We start from the raw sequence: 27355 nt of genomic DNA on the forward strand, positions 1-27355 counted from the left end.
ATTTATGAAGAAAAAAAATATTAAAATTTAACAAAAATAATATATTCATCAATTTTCGACAAGTTATTTTACATGTCTCGTCCGCTGAACTCGACCTCAATCTCAATGTAAATTTTTGTCAAAAAAATATTTTACTTAAAAATATATATATTTTTTAAAAATATATATTTTACATGTGTGTTAATCACTTTGACATGTAAAAGTGTTTGTTAGACGCTAGTGATTATAGTGTCGTACGATAGCAAAAGATTGAAAAAGAGTGAAGAGGACCAGAGGAGTGCTAGTGATAGGCCTTCGGTTGTTTTGATTGGTCGAAAACTGATGGCGGGGTCTTGTCATCCTTGATATGTGGCTTTCAATTCAGTCCCCATAACTCTTCTTGCTTAATCATCTGCAAAGACACTAACCAATCCTGTACCATTCCATATATAGACATATATTATATATATATATATATATATATATATATATACACACACATTTTCATTCATAGTTCAACCCAAAAGCCAAAGATGAAGTTTGGCAAGGAATTTGTGTCACAAATGGTGCCAGAATGGCAAGAAGCATACATGGATTATGACAAACTAAAGACCATTTTGAAACAAATCCAACTTTGCAACCAAAGAAACAGAGCACCATCGAAACCCAAAGGCCTAAAGCGAAGGCTCACACTTTACAGAGCTTTCAGTGGCCTAACACCAAGACCAAACAACAGTAGTGCTCCCACAAGCCCAACAGCACAACCAGACATCGAACACCAAGCCATTCAGGTCAGTTCGGTGGCCGGAAGACACGAGACGGTGTTCCTCCGGGCCGCAGAAAAAGGAGGCGAATTCGAGCTGGTGTTCTTCAGAAGGCTCGACGATGAGTTCGATAAGGTTTTGAAGTTCTACAAGTGTAAGGTGGAAGAGATAGTGAAGGAGGCTGAGATGTTGAACAAGCAGATGGATAGTCTGATAGCTTTCCGGATCAAAGTGGACAGACCTCAGAGATGGTTCGATAGCTCCGCGGAGATGGCTCGTCTTGCTTCGGATGTTGCTGCTTCAACTGCTGCACTATCACCACATGCGGTTAGAACAAGCAGTAAGTGTTTCTTGTCAATATAATGCAGATTTAATTTCATAATTTAAACTTATTAACCTGAAAACACAGGTTCGCATTTATTTGTTAAATAAACAAGTCTAGTCTGAATCTAAGTAACATGGAGTGGGAGAGAAAGCGAATTCAAGAGCGAGAAAGCCAAAGTCACAAAATATAAGTCACACAGAGAATGAGAGCGAGAGCGCCGTGGACAATGACGGACCCAAAAAAATTTGTGAGAAAGGCGATCTTTTAATTTGTGGGGGGCAAATTTATATAGTGGGTTTATTTTTGTAATTTCAATGAGTTTTTTCATAAATTTTTAAAAATTTAAAGTATAAAATGAAAAAAAAAAAAATTCAGTGAGGGTGAATTGTAATTTTAGTTGGGGCATCTTCAAAAATTCTAAAAAAATTGAAGTATAAAATGAAAAAAAAAAATGAAAATAAAATAAATTTCCAGTGGGGGCAAATTATAATTTTAGTGGAGGCATCTTAATAAATTTCAAAAAAATTGAGTTACAAAATAAAAATAGAAAAAATCCAGTGGGAGTTGGTCCTATGTTGGGTCTGTGCTTGGCCGCAGGGCATGAGAGCGGGAGCATGCTCTGAGCATGAGAGCGGCATCCATTGAGAATAATTGTGTAACTTATGTTCGAATAATGCTTGACTTGACTTGTTACACTCGCGAACATGTTTGTGCCAGAATTTACTAGTTAGAACTCATATCTTGTTTGGACTTGTAGTTAACCATTTATTTTCTAATCAATAAAGCTAGAATTTGTATTCCAGCTCCAAAACGAGCTGGCTGGATGTCACGGGTGCTAATCAAGAAAAAGCCTTTCCGCATGCAAAGATAAGACTATGCACGTCAAACCTTTTTCAAATTTCACATGGCGGAATCCTCTGGACTAGCCCTTTTTTAGCTCGAGAATGAGCTGGGGATCCATTCTCCCTTGAGCTGAGCTCGAATAGCCCGATCTTTTGGCTCTGCTCTGCTCAAATGCAGACCTTCTCCTTTCTTGTTGCTAATAATTTTCTCTTTCTTGACCAAGTGCTTGCTTTACACAAAAAGGTGATCTAGAATTAACCAAAATATTAGCCTTTCAAAAATTCATGGATATACTTAATGTGCAGGAAGAACTTTCATGGATATATTAGAAGAAGATAAGTTGAGCAGGCAAGGGCAATCAGACGAATCCGGTGACGATAAAGAAGTAGAGGTGAAAAGAGTCGACCAAAATGTTGAAGAACAGAAGCCAAACATCAACAGGGTCAATAGACTAGCTCCATTAGAAATACTTAACAATGTGAAAATTAACAACACTCTTGAGACTCCGCGTTCCACCCTCAAAGCTTTCCTCAATGTTCCTCATCAGACAAAACTGAATTTCAATAGGGAAAATCTAAAGAAAGCGGAAGAACAACTTAAGCAGGCTTTCATCGAATTCTATCAAAAGCTTCGGCTTCTTAAGAGCTTCAGGTAACAGATTTTTCAATCATAAAGTTCGGTTAATTAGTTTTTTTTTGCCACCCTCTCTGGACTAATTATATATTTGATTCTTCTGCTAATCAATAAACAGCTTCTTGAATATGTTGGCATGTTCGAAGATCACGAAGAAATATGATAAGGTATACATTGCTGATCGAAAACTCAGATGTTTCATTCCATCTCAACAATCCTTACATTTGCTCTAGTTATAGCAAGTTTTGTTGAAATGATCCTATGTATTCTCTATTGCAGATAAGTTCAAGAAATGCATCAAAGCAATACTTGAAGATGGTGGACAACTCCTACCTCGGAAGCTCTGACGAGGTAAATTATTTATTAAGTAAAGGATAGGCCTCTACACCAAAGAGGTTCAAACTTTCGTTTGGATAAGTAGGATAGAAAAGAAAAGAAAGGAAAGAAAAGAAAAGAAAGTTTAATCATTCATTAGTTCAGGCTATATAACAATAGTTATTCCTCTGTTTCTTTTCCTTCCAATTCCATCAATATAAACGAAGACTAGTCTTCAAGCTATAGTACTCCACTATAGGTTACTCTGTGTGTGTGTGTGTGTTACATAAGAATCAATTAGTCCAGTGCCTCGCAGTTCAAATGACTAACTTTCATGATCTGTTTTGTGCCATTATAGGTCGCTATGCTTATGGAGAGGGCTGAAACTGCATTCATCAAACATTTCACCAACTCAAATCGCACTGAAGGAATGAGTATCTTAAGACCAAGAGCAAAGAAAGAAAGACATGGAGTAACATTTTCCTTGGGTAAGATTTCTACTCTAAAAGGATCCACAATTCTTATATGGTTTGTATAGGAAAATTCTCTCTGTTATCTACCTTCCCTTGAATCTTTGTACGTCGGAAAATTTTCAGGCTTCTTTGCTGGCTGCACAGTAGCCCTCATACTGGCGCTTGCTCTGATTATACGTGCACGCGATATTCTTGACAAGGAAGGAAGAACCCAATACATGGAAACTATGTTTCCCCTTTACAGGTAATTATTGACCTTTTTTCCTGTGTTCTTATTAGCCACTTCTCCATTACCAACACTAATAATACAATCCTCAACTACTTTTGCAGCTTGTTTGGATTCATTATACTTCACATGGTTATGTATGCTGCAAACATATACTTCTGGAGGCGTTACCGAGTCAATTATTCATTCATATTTGGTTTCAAGGAAGGAACTGACTTGGGCTATCGAGAAGTTCTCCTCCTGAGTTCCGGTTTTTCAGTACTAGCACTTGCCAGTGTGCTCGCAAACCTTGATATGGAAATGGATCCACAAACACTCGATTACAAAGCAATCACAGAACTCGTCCCTCTGGGATTAGTGATGGTAAGTACTAAGTAATTAACTAAATTCACTCGACTTTTCACATTGTCCCACTTAAAAACTGTGCTAAACTGAACTTTTCTCATTTCCTGCAGCTCGTAATCATCATATTGCTTTGCCCCTTCAATATCATATACCGATCAAGTCGCTTCTTCTTACTAACATGTGTGTTTCACTGCATCTGTGCCCCTCTCTACAAGGTAAAAAGATGGTGGCAGTCTTTTCAGCAAAAGGTTCAAGATTCCGAGCCAATTTCTAAGCAGTGATTTCCTTTCCTCTGCAGGTGTCACTTCCTGATTTTTTCTTGGCGGATCAACTAACTAGTCAGGTGTGTAAATGGCCTATGTTCTGCTAAGCTTCAATTGCACGCGACCTCTTGTTTGAAATAGTTCCAAGTGTCAATTCTTGTGTCACTGCAGGTGCAAGCATTCAGAAGTCTGGAGTTCTATGTTTGCTACTATGGTTGGGGAGACTACAAACTCAGAGAAAACAGTTGCAAAACAAATGATGTTTTCAAAGCTTTCTATTTCATAGTTGCTGCCATTCCATATTGGTCGCGTCTACTTCAGGTACGTCCCCCATTACTTATTTCATTCCAACCTGAAGGTGTGTATGCGGGTTACTTCTGAAGATGACTAGAAACAATCAAACTTGATCTGTTCTTGCCAAATTAACTGCAAGTTTGTTATACAATTTCAAGTACGAACTACTAAGCATTGTAACTAGGAAGTTGTCTATTGTAGTCTACATGCTATCAAAGGTGCCTGAAACAGTTTGTTTTCTTTTCAGTGCCTCAGGCGCTTTTATGAAGAGAAAGATGCTATGCAAGGACTCAATGGGTTAAAATATTTCTCAACAATTCTAGCCGTAAGTACAAGAACAGCATACACTCTTGACAAAGGCATGAGTTGGAAGATAGCAGCCTGGATTTTCTCAGCCACTGCAGCAATCTTCGGTACATATTGGGACCTCGTTAAGGATTGGGGGCTTTTACAACCGAATTCTGAGAACCGTTGGTTGAGAGACAAGCTCCTTATCCCCCATAAAAGTGTGTATTTCGGAGCCATGGTGAGCAGAAGAATTAACAATGAGATTCACTGTTTGGTGTGTCAACGAAAGAACCAAGTTCAGTGAAAAATGAAAATTCTAACATAGTTGTTGAAATATGCAGGTCTTGAATGTACTGTTGAGATTTGCCTGGCTGCAAACGGTGTTAAATTTCAGAGTTCCTTTTCTGCATAGAGAAACCTTACTCGCACTTGTTGCTGTCCTTGAGATCTTTCGTCGTGGCATGTGGAACTTCTTCAGGTAATTTAATGCTAAAACCATGATTTTGATTATTTTGGTTTATAAGACTTCCCAATTTTTTTTCCAATGAACCAGAGACTGACAGTCTAACAGGACTTGATGCAGAGTGCCTAGCCCTAATTGATTCTCTTTTTATTGATGATTGTTTCATTTGGTTGATCAATCAGATTGGAATATGAACATCTAAATAATGTTGGCAAGTATCGCGCATTCAAGTCAGTACTGCTACCTTTCAACTATGATGAAGATGAGAACAAAGATGAGTAGAGTTTCAGAGTAGTGTCAAAGAACCCACCAAATAGAGGAGTGTACAAAGAAAAGATGAAGAAGAAAGTCAAGCAATGCTAAATAAGCATGTCTGTGAATGTAGCCATTCTTTTTCCAATTGTTTGAGTGGATTCTTTCAAATTTAGAACCTGATAGTGAGAAGAAGTGAATTCAATTCCCCATTATTCCTTGTGTGAGTGCGTGTGTGTGTGTATGCGTGTGTTTGGGTTGTATAGGCTCACCCAATTTTTTTTTTTTTTTTGTTTTTTTGGTTTTACCACTTGTTTACCATCAATTTAGAATTTTGCTATAACACGTTCTTTATATGATGTGAATCAGAGCGTATCAAACATCGTGGTGGCCAAAAGGGAGATGGAAGGGTTGAAACCAGAAAGGGGCCATGCGGGAATGCATACATATATGTACACATGAAAATGAGCTGTTTATGGTCGACAAGAAGGGTGGGTTGGGTGACTTGACTAAAAGCTGTGTAGGAAGACTAGCACATTACTTCATCTTGTCCCACTGGAAAGAGTGAAAAACATTAACTCTTTAGTTTCTCCTGTCAAGATCTCTACATAAATGCAGGAGAATTTATCATCAAGAAACTAGCATTGGATGCCAAGTTCAGCTATGTCATAATTAAACTGGTAACTATTGCACTCGTCAGCAACGACAAGTTCCCAAAGCTGTCTTAATATATATTTTAAGCCTACCCCACTGATTTAGCTTTATGATTATAACCTTGAGTCGCACAGACACACTTGGCTTTGGGATGTACTGCATACCAAGTTAGACCAAGGAGGTCCACAGGCTCAGCATAGATTCTGCCAACCCTAAGCCAAAGAGTACCAGTTTCTACCCTGAACTACTCATCTTATTCCCTTGTGGTATGCTATATAAATTAGAGATCATATCGACATCTCAGAGACAAAGTTCCTGTAATGTTTGTGCCTTTATATATATATATATGTCTGTGTGTGTGGTGTGTATTAAGAAAAAAAAGAAAAAGAGAAAAGAAATGTTAAAAAAAAAAAGTGGAACCCACAAATGTTAAGACCTTGTTTTTTTTTTTTTTTTCACTGTAACCTCATCTTCTCTCTCTCGCGTCCATCTCTCTGTTTGTCTCTCGGCTCCTTCTCTTTTTTCTTTTTTCTTTTTTTTCACTTCAAGCTTTAACCCTTGATTACTCTCTCAATCCTTGCCGGATTTAGGTGCCGTTTGAGGTAAAACGACGAGCACGACGAGCCCTATGTGCCAGTATCAGAAATTCTAGCTTTTGGTCCTCTTTGGGAGCTCGAATTTGAGGACCCATTTTCTAGGGTTTTGGTGCAATCTTGAGGTAGGGACATCTTAAGCCATGAAATCTTGTTCCATATTGAATCATGCTCTTCTAATTGTGTTACAGCATGTTTGATTGCTTTGATTCTTGTTTAAACTGAGATATTTGAGAATATGCCATGTTATGTGAATATGTGTTACTTGATTGAATGGATAGCATGTTCATATAGTGAGTTTCTATCATGATTATTATTCTACAAGCATGCTATAATGTTATATGAAATGGTACTTGTTGTAGAGTGTTAAATTCCCATTTATCATTGTATTGACATCATGTAAGATACATACATTTTATTGGGTTGCATAGGAAGGGATGTTGGTGTTTGAAAAGAAAAATGGGAATTTTGGGTGATGTGTTTGGAAAAATTGGTTTTGATAAACCCGGTCGCTGCGGGGTTACTAACGGGCCGGAGGTTAATATAGCCTAGAGGGGACTACGGAGTCGCCCTAGCATGGTTGAGCTAGCTGGGCCCCATAATGACGCCGCGGGGTTACCAAGGGTCAGGGACACTAGCCAATCCTCCTCTCGTGTCGCGGCGGGGTTACCAAAGGGCGGGCTGTATTAACGTTTGAAAGTGATGATTTTGAGAATGAGAATGGGGAGTGTCATTGACATGCATTGCATTTCATTTCATTGCATTGCATTGTTTATACTTGGAATTGACTTGTATGTTGTATTTGATCCCCTATGTTGTATGATCCCTATCTCCCATTGGCCTATGCTTTGATTGGATTCACTAGGACACAAGAATTGTGTCTTAAGTGTCTCTGCTGAGCTATATGCTCACCCCTATATCTATATATTTTTTTTCAGGTCTTGGAAAAGAACCGGTGGACGACAATCCACCCTAACTTTGAAAGTTGCTAGAGGAGCATTTTCCTTGTTATTTTGTAATAGATCACTCCTTTGTTCATCCCTCATTTTTGTAAAATTCCAAAGGTGTAATGATGTAAATTTCTTTTGAAGAACCATGATCATGTAATACACTTATGATACTTGATGACATATGGGATGCGAACTTGATGATATGTAACTTGTTGATGAATGGAAGGATAATCCTAGCTTGAAGCATTGTCTAGATTAGTAGGTTGTATCATTATCTTTTGTAGCCGTGAATTCGGAAATTAGTTGCATGACAGGTTAAATATGCATTTAAACAGGTTGCGGTAGGTCCATTTTTAGGGGAGGTTATGCCGAATTTTTTTTTAAAAAAAAAAAAAAATTCTTGGCATCAGTTAGGGTCGTTACAAATTTGGTATCAGAGCCAAGGTTCGAAAACCTTTAGGATGACGGGTAGAGGCCTACATAGAGTCGCATGGAATGTTGTTTGTGTTGCTTACTTGACTACTTGCTACGTGGTATCTTATTTAAATGAGCATGCTTAACTGCCTATGTGCTTACTTGCTTACTTGTTTATGTTAAAATGTTTCTTGCATAGTCTTGCATGCTAAGTGTTGTACGGTATTAATTCTTGTTGAGTCGTCCACAGTGGACCTTAGTGTCATGTTTCTGAATCGTTTTCTCGTTTTATAGCACGATGTCACGGCGTGAGGAACCTAGAGAAGTTGGCCCTAGGCCAACAAGGGGCGATGTTGGTGAGAGCTCTAGCTCCAATCCGGCGGAGCCAGTTGATGAGAACATGCTTCTTCGGGACTTGATTCTCCCAAGAGCTGTTCCCCCAAGAAGAGAGAATGTTGAAACACCCGTACCCGTAGAAGTGGGTGAAGGTTCTATGGCACTGGAGTTTAATCGTTTGTTGCAAAATGTCGTGAGGGCAACGATTGTTGCTAATCCGTAGTTGGTACCACAACCTACAGTTTGAGTTGAGGAGACTCCAGCTCAGAAGCGTCTCAAGATCATTAAGGGGTTTTCTCAGTTGATGCCAGTAATGTTTGAGGGCAGTGCGGATCCAATGGTAGCCGACAACTACATGGATCAAGTCGAAACTCAGTTGACCTCAATGGATGTGACAGAGGATCACTTGAAGATCATCCTAGCAACTTACAAGTTTGCTATGGATGCCAAGGTTTGGTGGAAGTCGATCACTAACCAGTACAAGATTGAAGAGATGAGTTGGGACAGGTTCAAGGAACTGTTTTATGAGAAGTACTTTCCGCTTTCCAAAAGATGGGAGTTACAAGAGCAGTTTCATAATCTTATTCAAGGGAACATGTCAGTGGCGAAGTATGAGAACAAGTTCACCTCACTCTCCCGTTTTGCTCCAGAAGTGGTGAGAGATGAAGCTAACAAGACTCGGAAGTTTGTCTCGGGTCTTAATGATCGAATGAGGCCGTTGATCACGGCACAGTTTATTAAGGTTTACTCTGAAGCAGTGGAAAGGGCTTTGATGCTGGAGGCTGACAATAGAGAGAATGATGCAAGAAGAGAGCAATTGAAGCAAAAGAGGGGTGCAGGGCCATCCTCAGAGGGATCTTCTTGGAAAAGGAACAGAGGCAATCCATCTCAGTTTCAGGGGCAACAGTCTACAAGATCTGCTCCTACCACTCCTATGCCAGCTGGATCTGACAGGAGTGCAGTTGTTTGTTATCAGTGTCAGCAGCCCGGACATTACAAGTCCAGTTGTCCGATGAGATCGTCTTCAGTTTCGTCAGCTCCGAAGGCTTGTTATGGGTGTGGCCAGCAGGGTCACTTGATTCGTGATTGTCCGAGTCAGAGAGCAGGCACCATTAGTGGCAAAGGGTCACAGCAGAGGCCGTCACAGTCGGCTACAGTTCAGTCAAGTTTCAGACCACCACCACTACAGCCTTCTATGTCTTCACAGGGTTCACGATCAGTTAGGAGGGATACTCCTACTATGTCAGTGCAGCAGTCAGGTGTTCAGGTTGGCAGTCCTCAGGCACAGGTACCACAAGGACGTGTTTTTGCACTGGCACAGACCGATGCATCTCCTGGACCGTCAGTTCTTCGAGGTATATTTCCAGTGTTTGGTTGTTGGGCCCGTGTTTTGTTTGACTCTGGTGTATCTCATTCTTTCATTTCATCATCATTTGCACTTGCATCGGGGTTAGAGGTTAGTTTCATGGATCGGGCGTTATGTGTTGATACGCCAGTTGGGGTTTCAGTGTCTTTGAGCCGAATTGTGCGGGAGTGTCCCATTGTGATAGTCGGGCGGACTTTCGTGTTTGACCTTATCCTCCTGGAGATGACTAGCTTTGATGTCATTCTCGGGATGGATTGGTTGGCTTCATTTCATGCCACGATCGACTGTTACAGAGGAAGGGTTACAGTTTGCACTTCCGAGGGAGACTGTTTCTTTTTCGTGGGAGATCGGAGTGATTCCCACATTTCATCGTTTTATGGAGTTCGTGGACGAAGTCATGGTGATTATTTCTTAGCTAGTCTTCTAGCCAAAGAAGATGATGTTGTGGGAGAAGTTTATCCGGCGATTGTTTGTGACTTCTTGGATGTTTTTCCAGAAGATTTGACAGAGTTGCCTCCACACCGAGAAGTGGAGTTCACTATTGATTTGATGCATGGTACTGCGCCAATTTCTATGGCACCGTATCGTATGGCACCAGTTGAATTGGAAGAATTGAAGAGGTAGCTTGATGATTTGAGGATGAAAGGTTTCATCCGACCGAGTGTGTCACCGTGGGGCGCACCGGTCTTGTTTGCTAAAAAGAAAGATGGTTCGTTGAGGTTGTGCATTGATTATCGAAAGTTGAATCATGCCACCATCAAGAACAAGTATCATTTGCCAAGAATAGATGATTTATTTGATCAGTTGAGAGGAGCCAGTTGTTTCTCGAAGATTGACTTGAGGTCTGGCTATTATCAGTTGCGGGTTAGGGATGAGGATATCCTGAAGACAGCATTCCGTACACGGTATGGACACTATGAGTTCCTTGTTATGCCTTTTGGCTTGACTAATGCGCCAGCGGCATTCATGGACTTGATGAACCGCGTCTTTCACGATTACTTGGACCAGTTTGTGGTAGTTTTCGTGGATGACATTCTTGTGTACTCACGGACTCGGGAAGATCACGAGGTCCATTTGAGTATTGTTTTACAGATTTTGCGGGAGCACCGATTGTATGCCAAATACGAGAAATGTGAGTTTTGGCTACAGGAGGTGAAGTTTTTGGGGCATGTTGTTTCAGAAGGTGGAGTATCAGTTGATCCATCAAAGGTTGAAGTAGTTTTGACTTGGGAGCGACCCAAGAATGTGTTTGAGATCCGCAGTTTCCTTGGTTTAGCGGGTTACTATCGGAGATTTGTGAAGGATTTCTCCCGTTTGGCAGCTCCTATGACCCGTTTGACCCGGAAAGGGGTCAAGTTTGTCTGGAATGAGGCCTGTGATTCATCTTTTCAGGAGTTGAAGACGAGATTGACTACAGCTCCAGTGTTGGTGATACCTGAGCGTGGCTTGGGTTATGTGATTTATTGTGATGCTTCACGTGACGGGTTGGGATGTGTGTTGATGCAGGATGGTAGAGTAGTGCCTTATGGGTCTCGACAGTTGAAGACTCACGAGTACAACTACCCTACTCATGACCTGGAGTTAGCGGCAGTTGTATTTGCCTTGAAGTATTGGAGACATTACTTGTATGGTGAGAGATTCGAGGTATTTTCAGATCACAAAAGTCTCAAGTACCTTTTCTCCCAAAAGGACTTGAACAACAGATAGAGGCGATGGGTCGAATTCTTGGAGGACTACAATTTTGACTTACAGTATCATCCGGGCAAGGCGAATGTGGTAGCGGATGCCTTAAGCCGGAAATCTCGTGGAACTTTGGCCAGTTTAGCTATTCGGAAGTGGAAGATGCTTGAAGACCTGGCAGAGATGGGATTACAGTGTTTTGATGATGATGGTTGCAGTGAGTCGGCATTTTTATTTAGTTTTGTGGCTCAGCCTACTCTTGTTGTACAAGTGATTAAGTCACAGAGACAGGACCCGGATTTAGATGCCATTCACGCTTTGATCTCCAGTGGTGAGACAATGAAAGATTGGGCCTTGTATGCAGATGGGGGTCTACGGTTCAGGGGTTTGTTGGTGGTTCCCACAGTTTGTCGTGAGGATGTCCTACGGGAGTTTCACACTTCCCGTTTTGCAGTTCATCCAGGTGGTACTAAAATGTATCACAATTTGAGATGTCAGTATTGGTGGAGCGGGATGAAGAATGATGTTGCACAGTTTATGGCTAGATGCCTTACCTGTCAACAGGTGAAGGCCGAGCATCAGAGGCCAGCAGGTTTGTTGCACCATTACCTGTAGCGCAATGGAAATGGGAGCATATTGCTATGGATTTTGTGACAGGTTTTCTAAGGTCACGGAGGGGCAATGAGGCCGTATGGGTCATCATTGACAGATTGACCAAGACGGCTCACTTTTTGCCTATTAAGGCAACAGACGATGCAGAGAAGCTTGGTGTACTTTATGTGAAAGAGATTGTAAGGTTGCATGGAGTTCCAGTAACCATTGTTTCAGATAGGGATGCCAAGTTCACTTCGAAGTTCTGGGAAGGACTTCAAGCAGTGTTTGGTTCAGCGTTGCATCTTAGTACCGCATTCCATCTACAAACAGATGGTCAGTCAGAGCGTGCTATCCAGATTTTGGAGGATATGCTTCGAGCATGTGTACTTGATTTGGGAGGTAGTTGGGAGGATCACCTTCCACTTATTGAGTTTGCCTACAACAACAGTTATCAGGCGAGCATCCAGATGGCTCCATTTGAGGCGTTGTATGGTAGACCTTATAGGTCTCCTGTTTGTTGGACTGAGGTAGGTGAGACAGCCGCCTTAGGACCCGACATTGTACTCGAGACTACTGAGAAGATTAAGTTGATAAGACAGAGGTTACTTACAGCTCAGAGCCGATAGAAGAGTTATGCGGATAAGCGGAGACGGCCGTTATCCTTTGAGGTGGGAGACCATGTTTTTCTACAGGTTTCTCCACGGAAAGGATTGATGAGATTCGGGAAAAGTGGCAAGTTGTCGCCACGATTTATTGGACCGTTTGAGATTTTGGACCGAGTAGGAGAGGTTACCTACAGGCTTGCTTTGCCACCACAGTTGGATAAGGTCCACAATATTTTTCATGTATCGATGTTACGAAAGTACGAACCGGATCCATCTCACATTTTGAGTTGGGTAGATGTGGACATTGATGAGGATGTTTCCTACGAGGAAGGACCAGTTCAGATTCTTGACACACAACAGAAGGTGTTGAGGAACAAGACGATACCAATGGTGAAAGTCCTTTGGAGACACCACGGAGTCGAGGAAGCTACTTGGGAGCTTGAACAGGAGGTTCGCTCCAAGTATCCAGAATTGTTTTCTTCCTCAAGTATGTCTTGATTTCGGGAACGAAATCTTTTAAAGTTGGGGAGAGTGTAATGTTTGTGCCTTTATATATATATATGTCTGTGTGTGCGGTGTGTATTAAGAAAAGTTAAAAAAAAAAAGTGGAACCCACAAATGTTAAGACCATGTTTTTTTTTTTTTTCACTGTAACCTCATCTTCTCTCTCTCACGTCCATCTCTCTATTTGTCTCTCGGCTCCTTCTCTTTTTTCTTTTTTCTTTTTTTTCACTTCAAGCTTTAACCCTTGATTACTCTCTCAATCCTTGCCGGATTTAGGTGCCGTTTGAGGCAAAACGACGAGCACGACGAGCCCTACATGCCAATATCAGAAATTTCAGCTTTTGGTCCTCTTTGGGAGCTCGAATTTGAGGACCCATTTTCTAGGGTTTTGGTGCAATCTTGAGGTAGGGACATCTTAAGCCATGAAATCTTGTTCCATATTGAATCATGCTCTTCTAATTGTGTTACAGCATGTTTGATTGCTTTGATTCTTGTTTAAACTGAGATATTTGAGAATATGCCATGTTATGTGAATATGTGTTACTTGATTGAATGGATAGCATGTTCATATAGTGAGTTTCTATCATGATTATTATTTTACAAGCATACTATAATGTTATATGAAATGGTACTTGTTGTAGAGTGTTAAATTCCCATTTATCATTGTATTGACATCATGTAAGATACATACATTTTATTGGGTTGCATAGGAAGGGATGTTGGTGTTTGAAAAGAAAAATGGGAATTTTGGGTGATGTGTTTGGAAAAATTGGTTTTGATAAACCCGGTCGCTGCGGGGTTACCAACGGGTCGGAGGTTAATATAGCCTAGAGGGGACTAAGGAGTCGCCCTAGCGTGGTTGAGCTAGCTGGGCCCCATAATGACGTCGCGGGGTTACCAAGGGTCAGGGACACTAGCCAATCCTCCTCTCGTGTCGCGGCGGGGTTACCAAAGGGCGGGCTGTATTAACGTTTGAAAGTGATGATTTTGAGAATGAGAATGGGGAGTGTCATTGACATGCATTGCATTTCATTTCATTGCATTGCATTGTTTATACTTGGAATTGACTTGTATGTTGTATTTGATCCCCTATGTTGTATGACCCCTATCTCCCATTGGCCTATGCTTTGATTGGATTCACTAGGACACAAGAATTGTGTCTTAAGTGTCTCTGCTGAGCTATATGCTCACCCCTATATCTATATATTTTTTTTCAGATCTTGGAAAAGAACCGGTGGACGACAATCCACCCCAACTTTGAAAGTTGCTAGAGGAGCATTTTCCTTGTTATTTTGTAATAGATCACTCCTTTGTTCATCCCTCATTTTTGTAAAATTCCAAAGGTGTAATGATGTAAATTTCTTTTGAAGAACCATGATCATGTAATACACTTATGATACTTGATGACATATGGGATGCGAACTTGATGATATGTAACTTGTTGATGAATGGAAGGATAATCCTAGCTTGAAGCATTGTCTAGATTAGTAGGTTGTATCATTATCTTTTGTAGCCGTGAATTCGGAAATTAGTTGCATGACAGATTAAATATGCATTTAAACAGGTTGCGGTAGGTCCATTTTTAGGGGAGATTATGCCGAATTTTTTTTAAAAAAAAAAAAATTCTTGGCATCAGTTAGGGTCGTTACAGTTCCACCTTTGCTAGTTCTATTTCCACCCCCCTTCCACCTCTTCAATTGCCCTTTCTATTAAGGCAATTCAATCCCGGCACCAAATAGTAACCGAAACCCTTAACAAGCAAGATAGATAAAACCCCAGTTACTATTTGAGAAAGAGAAATGGGCATGATACCTTTAAAAAAAAAAAGGCAACAGTATGTGTTTCCACCTCTTCAATTGCCCTTTTTAAATCACACGGAAACACTTCAGAAATGGGTTTTTCTAAGATCCTTAAGAGGTTTACCAAGAAACGGGCTTCTGACCTTGGACCAGTGTTTCAAGAAAATAAGGATAAGACCATTTCATTTATCAACCTGATATACTTAGAGATGAATTAATCCCAAAGGCCTTTGCCTTTCCATCCCTTGGAGAGGGAGGGTAGAGCTTTGGGGTCTTTCATGTAGTCAAAGCGTTGAAAGATGATTATTTCTTGTTGCCAAGGAGTTGAACAACGAGAATATATGTTGTCAAGGAGTTGAACAATGAACATAGATGGTAAGTGCCTGATTGAATTGATCCGGTCATGAAGGAACAATACTTAACTATATTTTAACAAACTAAAGTCTCTTTAACCAGCAGGGAAAAAATTGAAAACTAACACAATATTACTAAAAAGATAAGCTTCCTCTTGCTCCGAAGATCATACTACTTTTTTCATTGAGGGTATCAGTGCCTACGGGTTAAAGAAGGGTAAAGGCTATCAGACAAGGGAAATAGAAAACAGAATGGTGATCAAACAGCCCAATGAAATTGTTAACCAACCAAAAGTGGATAATAATAAAAATCAGCATTTTTTATAGCCGAATCAATCTATTTTAACATGTACCCAAGCTCCCAATTGATTGAACCCCTGTGATCTCCGGTCATGGAGCACACAATAGAGATTGTCCAATACGTAATTTACAATCCCATATGAAAGACCAAATCCCCATTTAACTATTAAATCTGCTTCTAGAACCAGCAATATTGCCATAACAATCATAAAATGAAATCATTCCCATATTCCCTAAGAAAAAAAACTAATCACGCATTGTATGCACCATTTAGGTTCAAAAAGGATTCGCATCATGCATCATAATTCAACTTGCAAAAGCATAAAATCCTTTCACATTCATCACAATTCACACATCATCATATAGATACCCAAATTTCCCAAGCCAAATCAAATAAACATATAATGAGATAATCATTCAATTAGTCAAAAGATCAATGTGTCATTGAATAGTTATTGCAAGTATTTCGTATTCAATTCTAATTGTGTTAGTCTGTCTTCCTAAGAAAAGCTCAGTAATTTCCTCCATCCCCACCTTTGAATCACCATGAAAAGCAAAACAACAATTTTTTCCCATAACCCAAAATTAAGACCCCTCAAAAATTTGCTATCCCGAACCCTTGTCAGCTGAATTCTGCTCCGGCTGACCTGACGACGATGCAGAGGCCACTTTCCCTTTCTCTCTCTCCAATTCCTTAACAGCCTCCTCCTCCGCATTCTTATCCGCCTCTTTCCCTTTCTCTCTCTCCAATTCCTTAACAGCCGCCTTCTCCGCCGCCAGAAGCGGCCCGTAGTAGTCCTGATGAGCCTCCATACACTGATGCAACATCCTAGTCATCTCGGAACACTTCTCGATAATGTCTTCTTTCTTCTTCTCGGCATCTTGGACGCAGTTTTCCCAAGTAGTGAAGCTTTCTCTGCATCCACCTTCTTTCATGAACAAGCAGAACCCACACTCTCCTTCTTCTTCGTATTCACCTTCCTGATCCTTTTTTGAATCGTTTTGTCCTTGACTTTCTTCTAGGGTTTCCTTTTCTTGCACTGCTGGTTGATCTGAAGCATGAATGGGGGTTTGGGATTCTAGGGTTTCCTTTTCTTGCACTGCTGGTTGATCTGAAGCGTGAATTGGGGTTTGGGTTTCTGGGGATTTGGGTTTAGGGTTTCCTTCATCTGGTTTTGATTTTTGGGTTTGCGAAGGCTGGGAGGCAGACATGTCGATGCTCAGATTTGAATCGCTAGGGTTTGTTGAAGGCTTGGACAAAAGGTCTCCCATGGCCGACTCTCTTAAACCCCTCCTTAAACCCTCTGCGAGACTCTGACTATTCTTCCGCTTTTTTAATGTTTCAAGTTTTGACAAATTTCTTTGAAGCAACTTGGAATATATATATATGAGGCTTGCTTTCCAAAAACAAAAAAAAAAAACTTGGAAGATAAGACACCTATTTTACCAAAAATAAAATATATGCTTTTAAAAAAAATATATATATATATATATATGCTTTTTTAAAAATAAATAAATAAATAAACACTTTTCTAATAAAGAATGATTTGTTTGAAGAAAGAAACATGAGTTTATAAAGAATTAGTGTCACAAATTTATCGTTGTCACTTATCACTCTTAGGCTTCGCGCATAAATTCGTTCGTTAATTCTTAAATAATTTGTAAATCATCGAACTTAATGATTGGTAATTATCAAAATGTACGAATAAGACTAATATAGTAGAAAAACAATTAAAAATATACAAACCAAGAATAAACCCACAATATTAAAGAAGAACAATAAATCTTTGTCATGTCTATTTTATATTGATTACTTTTGTTTCATTACTTATGACTAAAAAAAATTTAAATGTGCGTGTATACATAAATATTTACATACTAATTATATAAATACTTTTTTAATTTTACTTTATTTAACTAAGAAGTTTATTATTTTATAATTCTTTAAAGTAATTGAAGATGCAAGAAACCTTTCTTTTTATTAGGGAAAGTCTCTTTTTACACTCCAAACAATATGCGTCTTTTTCTCTTTAATTTATATTTATAGAAGTGTACATTTGCCCTAAAATCTATCTCTCAACTCTCAAGCCTGGGCCTCTCTTAGATGGGTCTTCCCTTGGGGCCGTAATGGATGGAAGACCCTCTCATAATGCTGACGAGATTAGGCCTTGAGATGGTCCAATAGAGATCTGGGCCTGGTTGGTCGATCTGCATGTGGACCAATGGCCCAACTAAGCTCTGGGCCTGGCGGACCGGCAGGAACGTGGCCCGGTTCATTTCCTGTACCATCAGTAATCGTGTCATGGACGAAAATTTAATCTCTCTTTCAAATCTAAAATAAATATACAGATTTATCCCGTTTATTTAAAAATAAAAATATAGTATAAATTTTGTAGTTTAATTATTACTAATATCATGCAATTCCAAACATGAGAAGAAACATTTTCTAGTACTTATAAAATTCCTTTTTTTATTATTATACAATGTATGGAATGGTCTTTAACATACGGACAAATAATAGCATATAAGGATACAATCACTCTTAAAGAGTCATACGGACAAAAAGAGTCGGAGCACTACTGCTGTAATCAAATTTTAAATTTTGTCGCTCTTACTCTCGCACAACAATGTGTGACTAAGGGGATAAACTTATTATCTTTATTTGTTTAAAATTTTTTGTAGCACATTATATTTAATCTAAATAAATTAATTTATACAATGAGTGGTGTAGTAATAAATTCAAAATCTACTAGTAGATTGTAGGGTCACACATTTCTTTTCTTCCACTCAACTAAATAAATACACCTCTATTCCAAAAATAAGTCCCAACAAGAGCTTCCTGAAACTGTGACTCACAATCAATTTCCAAAGCAGGACACTCTTGTCAAAATGGAAAGAGTAATAAATACAAGATATCCCCACCTCTAGGGATGTCAATTTTTACCGCCCCGCCCCTTCCCGCCCCTTTAATAAAGAATATGAGAATACTTTTTATACCGTTGAGGCGGGTATAGATACAAATTTTGTACCCGTTGCGGATCACAGGGCAGGTAAGGGTTCAGTATACATATCTTAGGGGCCCCGCCCCGCTCTGCTAAGCATATAACTATATATATATATATATATAATATTAATAACTTATTTTAGCGACTTACCCAGTTACTCCTCTCTTAGAATCCTAATTTGGGATGTAAATTTGGTATTAAATTTGCTTTTGTTTTGGTTATGGTGGAAGTTGTAACTTAGAACTTCTTGTGATTTGGTTGTATTAAACTTTTATTTTTGTTTATTATGTTCTCTAAATTATGTTATGTGCATGTTATTTTTTTATTTTTGTTGGGATACATAATTTCATTTATGTTGTGTCATTCCCAGGCTTTCCACATTTAAATAGCAGGAGCTTAAGTTCCAAAAAATGGGAGAAAAAAATTTGTTAGCGGGGCGGGCACGGGGGCACAATATTCCCCAACGGGGCGGGGTTGGACATGAAAATCCAACCCATCGCGGGTCTCAGGGCGGGCATAGACTTGACAAAAATTAAAAGGGGCGGGGCAGGATTTAGAAAAACCCGCTCCAAACCCGCCCCGTTGCCATCCCTACCCACCTCTGCAAATTATCCTCCCATTTTTTCTCCTTTCCTTTCCAATTCCATTCACTTTCCATTCCTCTACCAAATTGGTCATTATCTCGAATTGAGATTGAGGGAAATGAAAGGAAATGGGAAGGATCAAAATCAACAAAAATTGAAAAAAAAATAGTTTTGAGTATCAAATGAACAGCTACTTAAACCTCTGAAGCTCAAAAGATCTTGGGTGGGTTTGGTGCCTTGTCACTTTTGGCCAAGTTTAAGCATAGCATGAGTGCAAGTTTTTACTTACGAGTGGGCTAAAACAAATCAAATCAATCCTTGAGAAAACCAAATCAAAACTATTTTTTTCCATTATCCTTTTTTGTTTTTTGTTTTTGTTTTACAGATTCTCTATATCAAAAAAGAATGAAGCAATAAAAATCTGAGCTTTATCAGAATTTGTGCTACAATTGGATGGCTTAAAAGTTCAGATCAAATCGGCTTTTCTGTCTGTTAGTCAGTCACTTCGCGTGCTTCGTTATCACTCCATTCCAGAGATGCTCAGTCGAATGCCTTGACACCAGACTTTTAGAACTTCTTGGCTCTGCAGATGGCAATTTGTATAAAGACCAGATACCAGAAATTCATAATGACCGTTGAGAGTGCAGATCATTCTTGAAGCGGCCGGAGTTTTCTCATAGCTTTACCGTATGATTGGAAGAAGAGAGCACCAACCCCTAATCATCTTTGTCGATCTCCTCATCATAGTAATTGAAAGGAAATGGCACTGACTTGAATGCTCGGTACTTTCCAACGTTATTCAAGTGCTCATTCTCCAACCTGATCAAACACTATATATTTCGTTACACAAAACTAAACAAGTACATTGGTGTAGCTCCCTATAACATTTGCAATTGTTGATAAGTCACCCATCATTAGCTGCTATATCTGATGATACAACCAAACCTTATAGCCATTTCATAAAAAATAAAATAGGTAGATCATGGAATTGCCATTTTCTTCCAAAGGTGAAACGACAACCGTATCATCCACTGCCATTTTGTGGGGCACACTGTCTAAGGATAGGTTAGCAATGGGAATAATCAGAAAATAGCAAAACTCAAAAAGGTAAAACTATTTTGTTCCTTTCTTGTCAAATCATAGAAGCTCATTGGATAGCTGCAGTCGGGAAGGTGTTGAAGAAACAAAAATGGCTCTGCAATACGAATGCATTATGTAAATTTGGTAAAATACCTGAAGAAGTTCCACATGCCACGACGGAGGATTTCTAGAAAGGAAAATATGCTTGACACCGCCTTTCCATGCAAGGAACGCACATTAAATTTCACCATCAATTGCAGCCAAGCAAATCTCAGTATAATATCCAAAACCTGTAAGAAGATCCCAGAATATATTAAATAGACAGCATTGGCAGCTGGAAATCATATTATGCTCAGATGTTAGTCACTTGACATACCATAGCTGCAAAGTATACAGTTCTTTGCGAAACTAAGAGTTTATCTCTCAGGAGAAAGTTTCTCGATTGCCGTTGTAGCAGCCCCCAGTCAACTATGATATCCCAATAAGTATTCATTATTGTTGCAACAGCTGAACTGACCAAAGCTAACACCATCCAAGTCAACCCTTTTCTTTGTTCGAAAGCCGTTCTGATGATAACGGCAACGATTGTCAAGAAGTATCTCAAACCATTGTATCCATGCATCATATCTTTGTCTTCAAACAATCGGCGGAGGCACTTCAACACAAACATATACAATCTTTCAGAAACTTTTATAATATGCAAATAAATTCTAGAAGTGGAAAGGATCCTTTGCTTTGTTGAAAAAAAGTTCCCTTGATATAATCCTAAAACTATAAAACAGAGAGACTTGAGTGCACAGCAATGCTACATACTTCTTTTTGGTAAGAATGGCAGTGCCACATTGCCCTTAGCTTTTGCTGGGGCACATACAAGGGAGGTTCATTGGGTATGCTTTCATTGTGTATGCAAGTGGTCGCATGGGCACAGGGCAGTAAAATATGGGCAGATTGAGATGCTCCACAGTGATCCACACTCAACACAAGTATAAATCTTAACATGAGGTGCCTTTTTTTTTTTTTTAAGTCGGTCAACATTGAAAATTGAGGATTGAGTGCAAAATTATTATCAAAATACGCAAGCTATGAAGAGAAAGCGAAAAGGATGCATGTCCAACATATTGAGTTAATAAGTTTTTCTTTTTTGGTAAATAGATTGAGTTTTACAGTAAGATTAAGGTTAGAGGTCATCGCTGGTGAACATAAACCCATGATAAAGGCAAAACAAGAAAGCCGCTCATCTTGAGTGCATGGTCTATAATAGCAACTAGGAACAAATAATATGGATTTTGTGGTCTGTTTTCAGTGGTACAAGTCATAGAGAGACGTTAGCATAGTGCTATACTCCATTATACTCCAACAATATGATAAACTTGCAACTGATACATATTGTTATGAATAGAAAGTTACAATAAATATTGCTAGTGATGTATTTTTCCTTTGATGGTCCATTCTGTCAGGAGCATAATTATAAGCCTTATTGTTCTCCTTGTACAGTGCTATTATATATTGACAAGAGAAGACAGCCTTAGCAAGAAGGGAAAAGAAGAGATGTGGCAAAACCTGGAGGAATCGAATCCAGTATGGTATAACAGCTACTATGAAATAGAAAACATTGTAAGCATCATGACTGTGGCACTTGTTTCGTCTCCGAGAGAATTCTCCTAAACCATAGTAGCAAATGTAAAACTCGAAACTCCTTATGGCTTGGACCTAATTTAAACAGCAGGAAACACTCATTATCAAAACCCAAAACTATAGATTATTAGTACTTTACAATCCACCAACTGCATTCGGCCAATGTAAAACCTGGCTAGTAAGCTGGTCTGCCAAGAAAAAGTCTGGAAGTGTAACCTGCAATGAAAGAACATCAAGAAATATAACTATTTAACAAAACACAATCATCTCATTGTTTAGGTTGCAACCCTTCTCATTTAATTACCTTGTAGAGAGGAGCACATATACAGTGAAAAATACTTTGGATTAAGAAGTAGCGACTCGAGCGGTATAAAATGTTAAAAGGCCAGATGGTTATGACAAGAACAACCTGCATATAGAAAATATATGAGGAAAGGATGGAGTCTTAAATATCAGCGATCTATTTTAATGACCATACAAGGCAATAGAAGGGAAGAATTCAACTAGGTTTAAAATCTTACAGTAACTAAGCCCAAAGGCACCAGCTCAATATATGTCGCATAATTATGAATTCTCGAGTCCATTTTCATGTGCAAGTGTGTTAAGAATGTGGCAAGTGCAAGTACTGCAAGACCAGTGCTCAGGAGAAAGACTTCCCGGTAACCTAACTCAGTTCCCTGCTTGAAACCAAATATAAATGGATAGTTGATTCGATAGCGCCTCCAGAAGTATATGTTTGCAGCGTACAAGAGCATATGTAGGACGATATATGCATATAAACTGTAAGAAAGTATGAACTATCTCTTCAGCAAAATGCACAGGCCAAATAAATGAAATGGAAGAGATATTCTTTCAAGTACTTTGTGTTCAAACAAGAGAAGGTTTATAGAAGTCCTTATTACCTGTAAAGGGGGAAAATGTTTTCCATGTACACAGTGCCCTCCTCCATGTCCATTATATTTCTAGCTTCTATTAGAAGCACAACAGCAACTACTAGAGCAATTGAGCAACCAGAAAAGAAACCTGAAAAATATTAAGAATGGAGTAGAAGTTAATTACTTACCCAAAATAACAAAATAAATAAAGGGAACAGAAGTTAATTAAAGGATGCTTCTGAACCATGAGAAAAAGTCGTCTTTTTCCTTCTATTTATTTACTTATTTATTTTTGGAGTCCCAGTTCTTAAAAAAGTGACAAAGATACAGATATGCAAAGATACAGATATTCAAACCCAAAAATACATTTAAAATTAAAAGATATATTACAATTATTATTTTTCCTGAATTATGTTATAATTAATTACTATGAGTTATATGTCATTACTGACATTACTTACCCGAAAAGAATGTTATGCTGTGCTTTTCTCTTTTTTGTTTTGGCCTCAGTAACTTCATGCCTTCTCTGCGGTTAGAGTTTGAGAAGTGCTTAATAAAGGTAGCTTCCACCCTCTCCAAGAGACCAGTAACCTAAGATGGCGGTAAACAAATTATATCACGATAAGATATGTTATGTTGAATAATATAATTTTCTTTTCTAAATGAATGTGGTCTTTTGTGTAAGTTTCTTCACACATCCATGGACCCAGGAAACATATGAGCTATTGCTATATATATCGTTCAACTGAGATTTATGGAGACATCTTTGCAGGTCAAATAACATATAGCTTTCTGGGTGCTGACGAGATATAAATTAATAAATTGGGTAGGAGGGGCAAATTATAGTCTACAATATGGGCAGCAACCCAAGAAGTGCCTATCTCCCAGAGGGAAGATGATCTTTGGTTTCAAGATTCTTTTAAAGTCATCATTTCAAGTAACTTGTTCAACTACAAGGGTCTGCGAAACCAAAAAGTTCTTCCATCATCCCAGTCTTCCAAGGTCAAGACACATTTTATTTAAAAAGTAATTTTTCATACTTCCTTGTTTCCCTCTATACTGCCGTGGGGAGACATCAACCTTTGTCTGCAGTTACATATGCTGTAATTTGCTACTCTTTGATATCGTTCATTTAACTACCGTAACACTGTTAGATGAGAATATTTCAATCAATATTTAAGAGCCTGTTTGGCAACCGTTTTTTGTTTTGCGTTTCTGTTTCCATCCGAAACAGAGACAACATTTTTGTTGTGGTGTGTGTTTAATAGTGATTTGAAGCATGTTTGGTACAGTAAAATTTGTTGCAAAATAATTTAGAAGCAAAAACATGAAACATGTTTGGTAAAAAAGTGTTGCAAGATAGAGAAAGAAATGGCTAGTTAAAAAAGGCCACCTACAGTTTTTTTTTTTTTTTTTTTATTTTTGTTTTTTTTAAGGTACTGTTCACCACTACAGTGTTTTGCTACAGTGCAAAAAATTAGAAAAACAACAATTTTTTTTTCCCCGATTTGGGTCTCTTTTCGGCAACAAACGCGGTACTATTCAAATCGCAACAAAAGTTACCAAACGCGTTGCGGTGTTCTGCTTTGCTATAGCACACACCCGCAACACAACACGAAACAAAAACGGTTGCCAAACAGGCCCTAAGTCTCTGTATTTTTCATTTTGCTGATTGTTCTTTATCCTATTATTATTTAAGGTCGCCCCCTCTAGACTGAATTCTTGGCTACGCCTCTGCTCAAAGCAAAAGGAGGATATGGAAAAAATGGTAGTCTGTCTTACATCAACATACGCAACAAATTGGCAACAACCTAATTTCGAATGTCAATAAAACAACATAAGTATATATTATTATAAATATTAAGAGGAAAACAAGAAGGGAAAATTCTGGCTTTTCATTGCCTTAGTGTAAATATATCCTCTTCTGTATTTTCTTATGATATTCATTTAAGAGTGGAGAATAAATATATCCTCTTCTGTATTTACTTATGATATTCATTTAAGATTGGAGAATAAATATATCCTCTTCTGTATTTTCTTATGATATTCATTTAAGATTGGAGAAATATGGCATACCCATGTTATCCTTCTACTTGTGAATGAAATGTGTAAACGAACCTCTTCCGAGCTGCCAAGGTAAGAGTTGTCCACTATTTTAATGTATGATCTTGATGCACTTCTTGACGTTATCTGCATAAATGCAAATATATAATTTTAGATGGAGCATTTTTCATAAGTCTATAGCTATTAACTGTAACAAGTTCCAAGACAACTTTCAGACTCAAGATTTTCCTTGTCTAATCAATTCAATGTAAGTGAAACTAAAGAAGCTAAAGAAGAATTTGGATCATTAAAAGAATGTCTGACCTTTTCATACTTTTTCATGATCTTGGAAAATGCTGAGAGGTTCATAAAACTGGTTCATTCATTTGCAAAACAATAAACATGGAATAATCGATAAGTCAAGGGCAAAAGAAAATAAAGTATGAAAAGACCCAAGAATATATTTCTGGAATAGAAGTGATGCATTATTTTCTGGTTACTACCTGTAGTGCTTTAGAAGTTGGATCTTCTGATAGAATTCAATAAACACAAGTTTCAGCCTTTCTTCAACTTGCCTTAGCTCCTCTTTTTTAAAACTCAAATCTCTTTCCTTGGAATCCTTCAGAACACCCTTTATAGTTGATATTGGACTTTCAAGTGTATTTTTAATCTTCACGTGATCGAGGATTTCCAGGGGAGCTGGTTTATATTGACTGATATTTACAATCTGTCCTTCACACTCTTCTAGTTGACAACTACCACTTATGTCTACTTGATGCTCCAAATTTATATGCTCTCTTCCTGCACATATGGCACGAAATAGTGAAATTTGAAACCAAAATAATCTTTCTAAGTGGAAGAATTGTATTATTATGATTACGAATCAGAGCTGCACCACCACTTGGAGGGTAAGTACAATTCTAGCTAACATTTATGGTTCATCTCAACTTCGAGACTCAAATCCATATGCTCCATTCCTGCATATGGCATGGAATTCTAGAATATAAAGATAGTATCTTTACATGAATGGGCTATCATGACTCCGGAGTCCAGATCAGAACATCATCACCAAGTTTGGTGAGACCTGGTGGAAAACGATCAAGAAGTTTTTTAGGCTATTTTACTATGCTCCTCATAATGGTCTTCTAGTGTAGTACAACTTCTTCACCCCGACAAGCAATTCATTTCTTATTCTACACCCAGAACAAAAATCATTAAACAGTTGGTTATTGAAAAATTATAATTCCATTTATATCGATTTTGCATGGTTAATCCTCATTAATGCTCTAAAGAAAGACATGCTAACAAGAATGATCATCAAATCAAGATTCTAAATGTATGGATCAATTCCAGTACTGAAAGTCCTTTTTAAGCAGAAAAAGATACTTTTGGGGAAATTTTTTACTTCTTGTTCCTATCTCTTCACCATTTAATTTTCCCTTTTATGGACGCTCACATCTTATATAATCTTTACAGACCTTCAACTCTATCATTTATAATTATGTAATGAGCAATGTAGAAGGTAGGTGGTTATGCACTTACCTGGAGTCCTAGCTCTGCTTGGCGAAGTAATCCTTATGGGTGCCGTATTAGCAATATCCATAGAAAGTCGTCTCAGAGAACTAGAGCCATCAAAATCAGGCTTCTCCACCTTGATACGCAGTGCAATCAAAGCATCCATTTGCTTATTCAGCAAGGCTGCTTCACTCATCACTTCTTCCACCTTATCCCTGTAAAATCTATTGACCTTGTTGAGCTCACCATCAAGTTTTTTAAAGAACATAATCTCGTTCTCAGCTCCTTCTTCAGGTGACATGAGGATCTCAGTGTTGTAAACCTTTCTAGAATCCTCTTGTTGCATCATGTTAACAGCAATCACCTGGTCCTCAATATCTCCCTCGGTCTGAAGATTGATAGATGGTAGATTTAGACCACTGAAAGCCCTGTACATTGTTAATCTCTGCTGTGACGTTCTCAAAGGTGTCGGGGGTTGATTGCTCTGTTTGAAGTGCCAGATCTCACGTAGTATTCTTTTGAGTCCGTTGTAGTCCATATAGGCTTCTGTCCACTCAGGCACCATTTGTTTTTTAAATTCTTTCCCAAACTTCATTCTACTTAAATTCTCCTTTACAATGACTTTGTATGTCTCTCCTAAGAAAACAGGAGAAGTTTAAGCTAAGAAAGATGATTAAAAATAAAATAAATCGTTCAGTATGAAATGACTGCTTTATCGCTATAATCAAATTGTTGGCACCAAATTATAAGTTAACATAGTCTTAATTCCTTTTGTTACTTTCTGGTAACAAAAAGGGGGAAATTTTCTTATTCTAACAAAATTATGCAAGCAGGTTCACATATAATCTTTTTATTGAAGTCACAAATCGCTAGAACAACAGCAAGTACAGGAACCTAGAACTTCACTATCCACTGTTATTTAATATTCACCGAAATGTGCAAGTCAGTGAAGAATTTTGAAACATTAAACAACATAGAGTCAGGTAGTGCATACTTTCTCCTATTTG

At 38.5% G+C, this 27355-nt stretch overlaps 3 protein-coding genes across 4 annotated transcripts; 1 reads left to right on the plus strand and 2 right to left on the minus strand.

The window, feature by feature from the left end:
- The first annotated feature begins 410 nt into the window (after positions 1–410).
- LOC132302851 (phosphate transporter PHO1 homolog 3-like) lies at positions 411–7918 on the plus strand. 2 transcript variants are annotated; one of them, XM_059799837.1, is made up of 15 exons: positions 411–1083; positions 2217–2562; positions 2663–2711; positions 2824–2895; positions 3218–3347; positions 3456–3576; positions 3663–3921; positions 4014–4118; positions 4202–4246; positions 4338–4487; positions 4708–4986; positions 5090–5226; positions 5394–5686; positions 5833–6835; positions 7649–7918. In XM_059799837.1, the coding sequence occupies exons 1-13, from the start codon at positions 513–515 to the stop codon at positions 5491–5493; spliced, it is 2364 nt and encodes a 787-aa protein (XP_059655820.1). In that variant the 5' UTR covers positions 411–512; the 3' UTR covers positions 5494–5686; positions 5833–6835; positions 7649–7918. The 2 variants fall into 2 exon arrangements, with proteins under 2 accessions (XP_059655820.1, XP_059655819.1); XM_059799836.1 differs by having other exon boundaries at positions 5394–6835.
- An 8126-nt stretch (positions 7919–16044) lies between these two features.
- Positions 16045–16883, minus strand: LOC132304777 (uncharacterized). The gene has a single exon (XM_059802496.1). It carries the CDS (start codon positions 16881–16883, stop codon positions 16218–16220), a length of 666 nt encoding a protein of 221 aa, XP_059658479.1. The 3' UTR covers positions 16045–16217.
- Positions 16884–19432: 2549 nt separating this feature from the next.
- LOC132302852 (phosphate transporter PHO1 homolog 10-like) lies at positions 19433–26981 on the minus strand. Its single transcript, XM_059799839.1, has 13 exons — positions 26376–26981; positions 25337–25634; positions 25158–25206; positions 24909–24980; positions 23252–23381; positions 22818–22938; positions 22437–22695; positions 22220–22324; positions 22087–22131; positions 21841–21990; positions 20657–20935; positions 20434–20570; positions 19433–20019 (listed from the first exon to the last, which is right to left on the minus strand). The coding sequence occupies exons 1-13, from the start codon at positions 26941–26943 to the stop codon at positions 19917–19919; spliced, it is 2316 nt and encodes a 771-aa protein (XP_059655822.1). The 5' UTR covers positions 26944–26981; the 3' UTR covers positions 19433–19916.
- Between the last annotated feature and the right edge of the window lie 374 nt (positions 26982–27355).

Source organism: Cornus florida, unplaced genomic scaffold (genome assembly GCF_030987335.1).
Source record: "Cornus florida cultivar Cherokee Brave unplaced genomic scaffold, ASM3098733v1 CherokeeBrave_3.0.0_Hap2_Chr04, whole genome shotgun sequence".
In the NCBI taxonomy this organism is placed as follows: domain Eukaryota; kingdom Viridiplantae; phylum Streptophyta; class Magnoliopsida; order Cornales; family Cornaceae; genus Cornus; species Cornus florida.

Coding starts and splice junctions, on each gene's coding strand:
- LOC132302851 (XM_059799836.1), top strand. CDS start 513: ATGAAGTTTGGCAAGGAATTTGTGTCACAAATGGTGCCAGAATGGCAA. Junction 3,577..3,662: donor ACTATGTTTCCCCTTTACAG/GTAATTATTGAC, acceptor CTACTTTTGCAG/CTTGTTTGGATTCATTATAC. Junction 4,247..4,337: donor CGGATCAACTAACTAGTCAG/GTGTGTAAATGG, acceptor GTGTCACTGCAG/GTGCAAGCATTCAGAAGTCT.
- LOC132304777 (XM_059802496.1), bottom strand. CDS start 16,883: ATGGGAGACCTTTTGTCCAAGCCTTCAACAAACCCTAGCGATTCAAAT.
- LOC132302852 (XM_059799839.1), bottom strand. CDS start 26,943: ATGAAGTTTGGGAAAGAATTTAAAAAACAAATGGTGCCTGAGTGGACA. Junction 23,382..24,908: donor ACCTTGGCAGCTCGGAAGAG/GTTCGTTTACAC, acceptor CCGCCATCTTAG/GTTACTGGTCTCTTGGAGAG. Junction 22,939..23,251: donor CAGCATAACATTCTTTTCGG/GTAAGTAATGTC, acceptor AATATTTTTCAG/GTTTCTTTTCTGGTTGCTCA.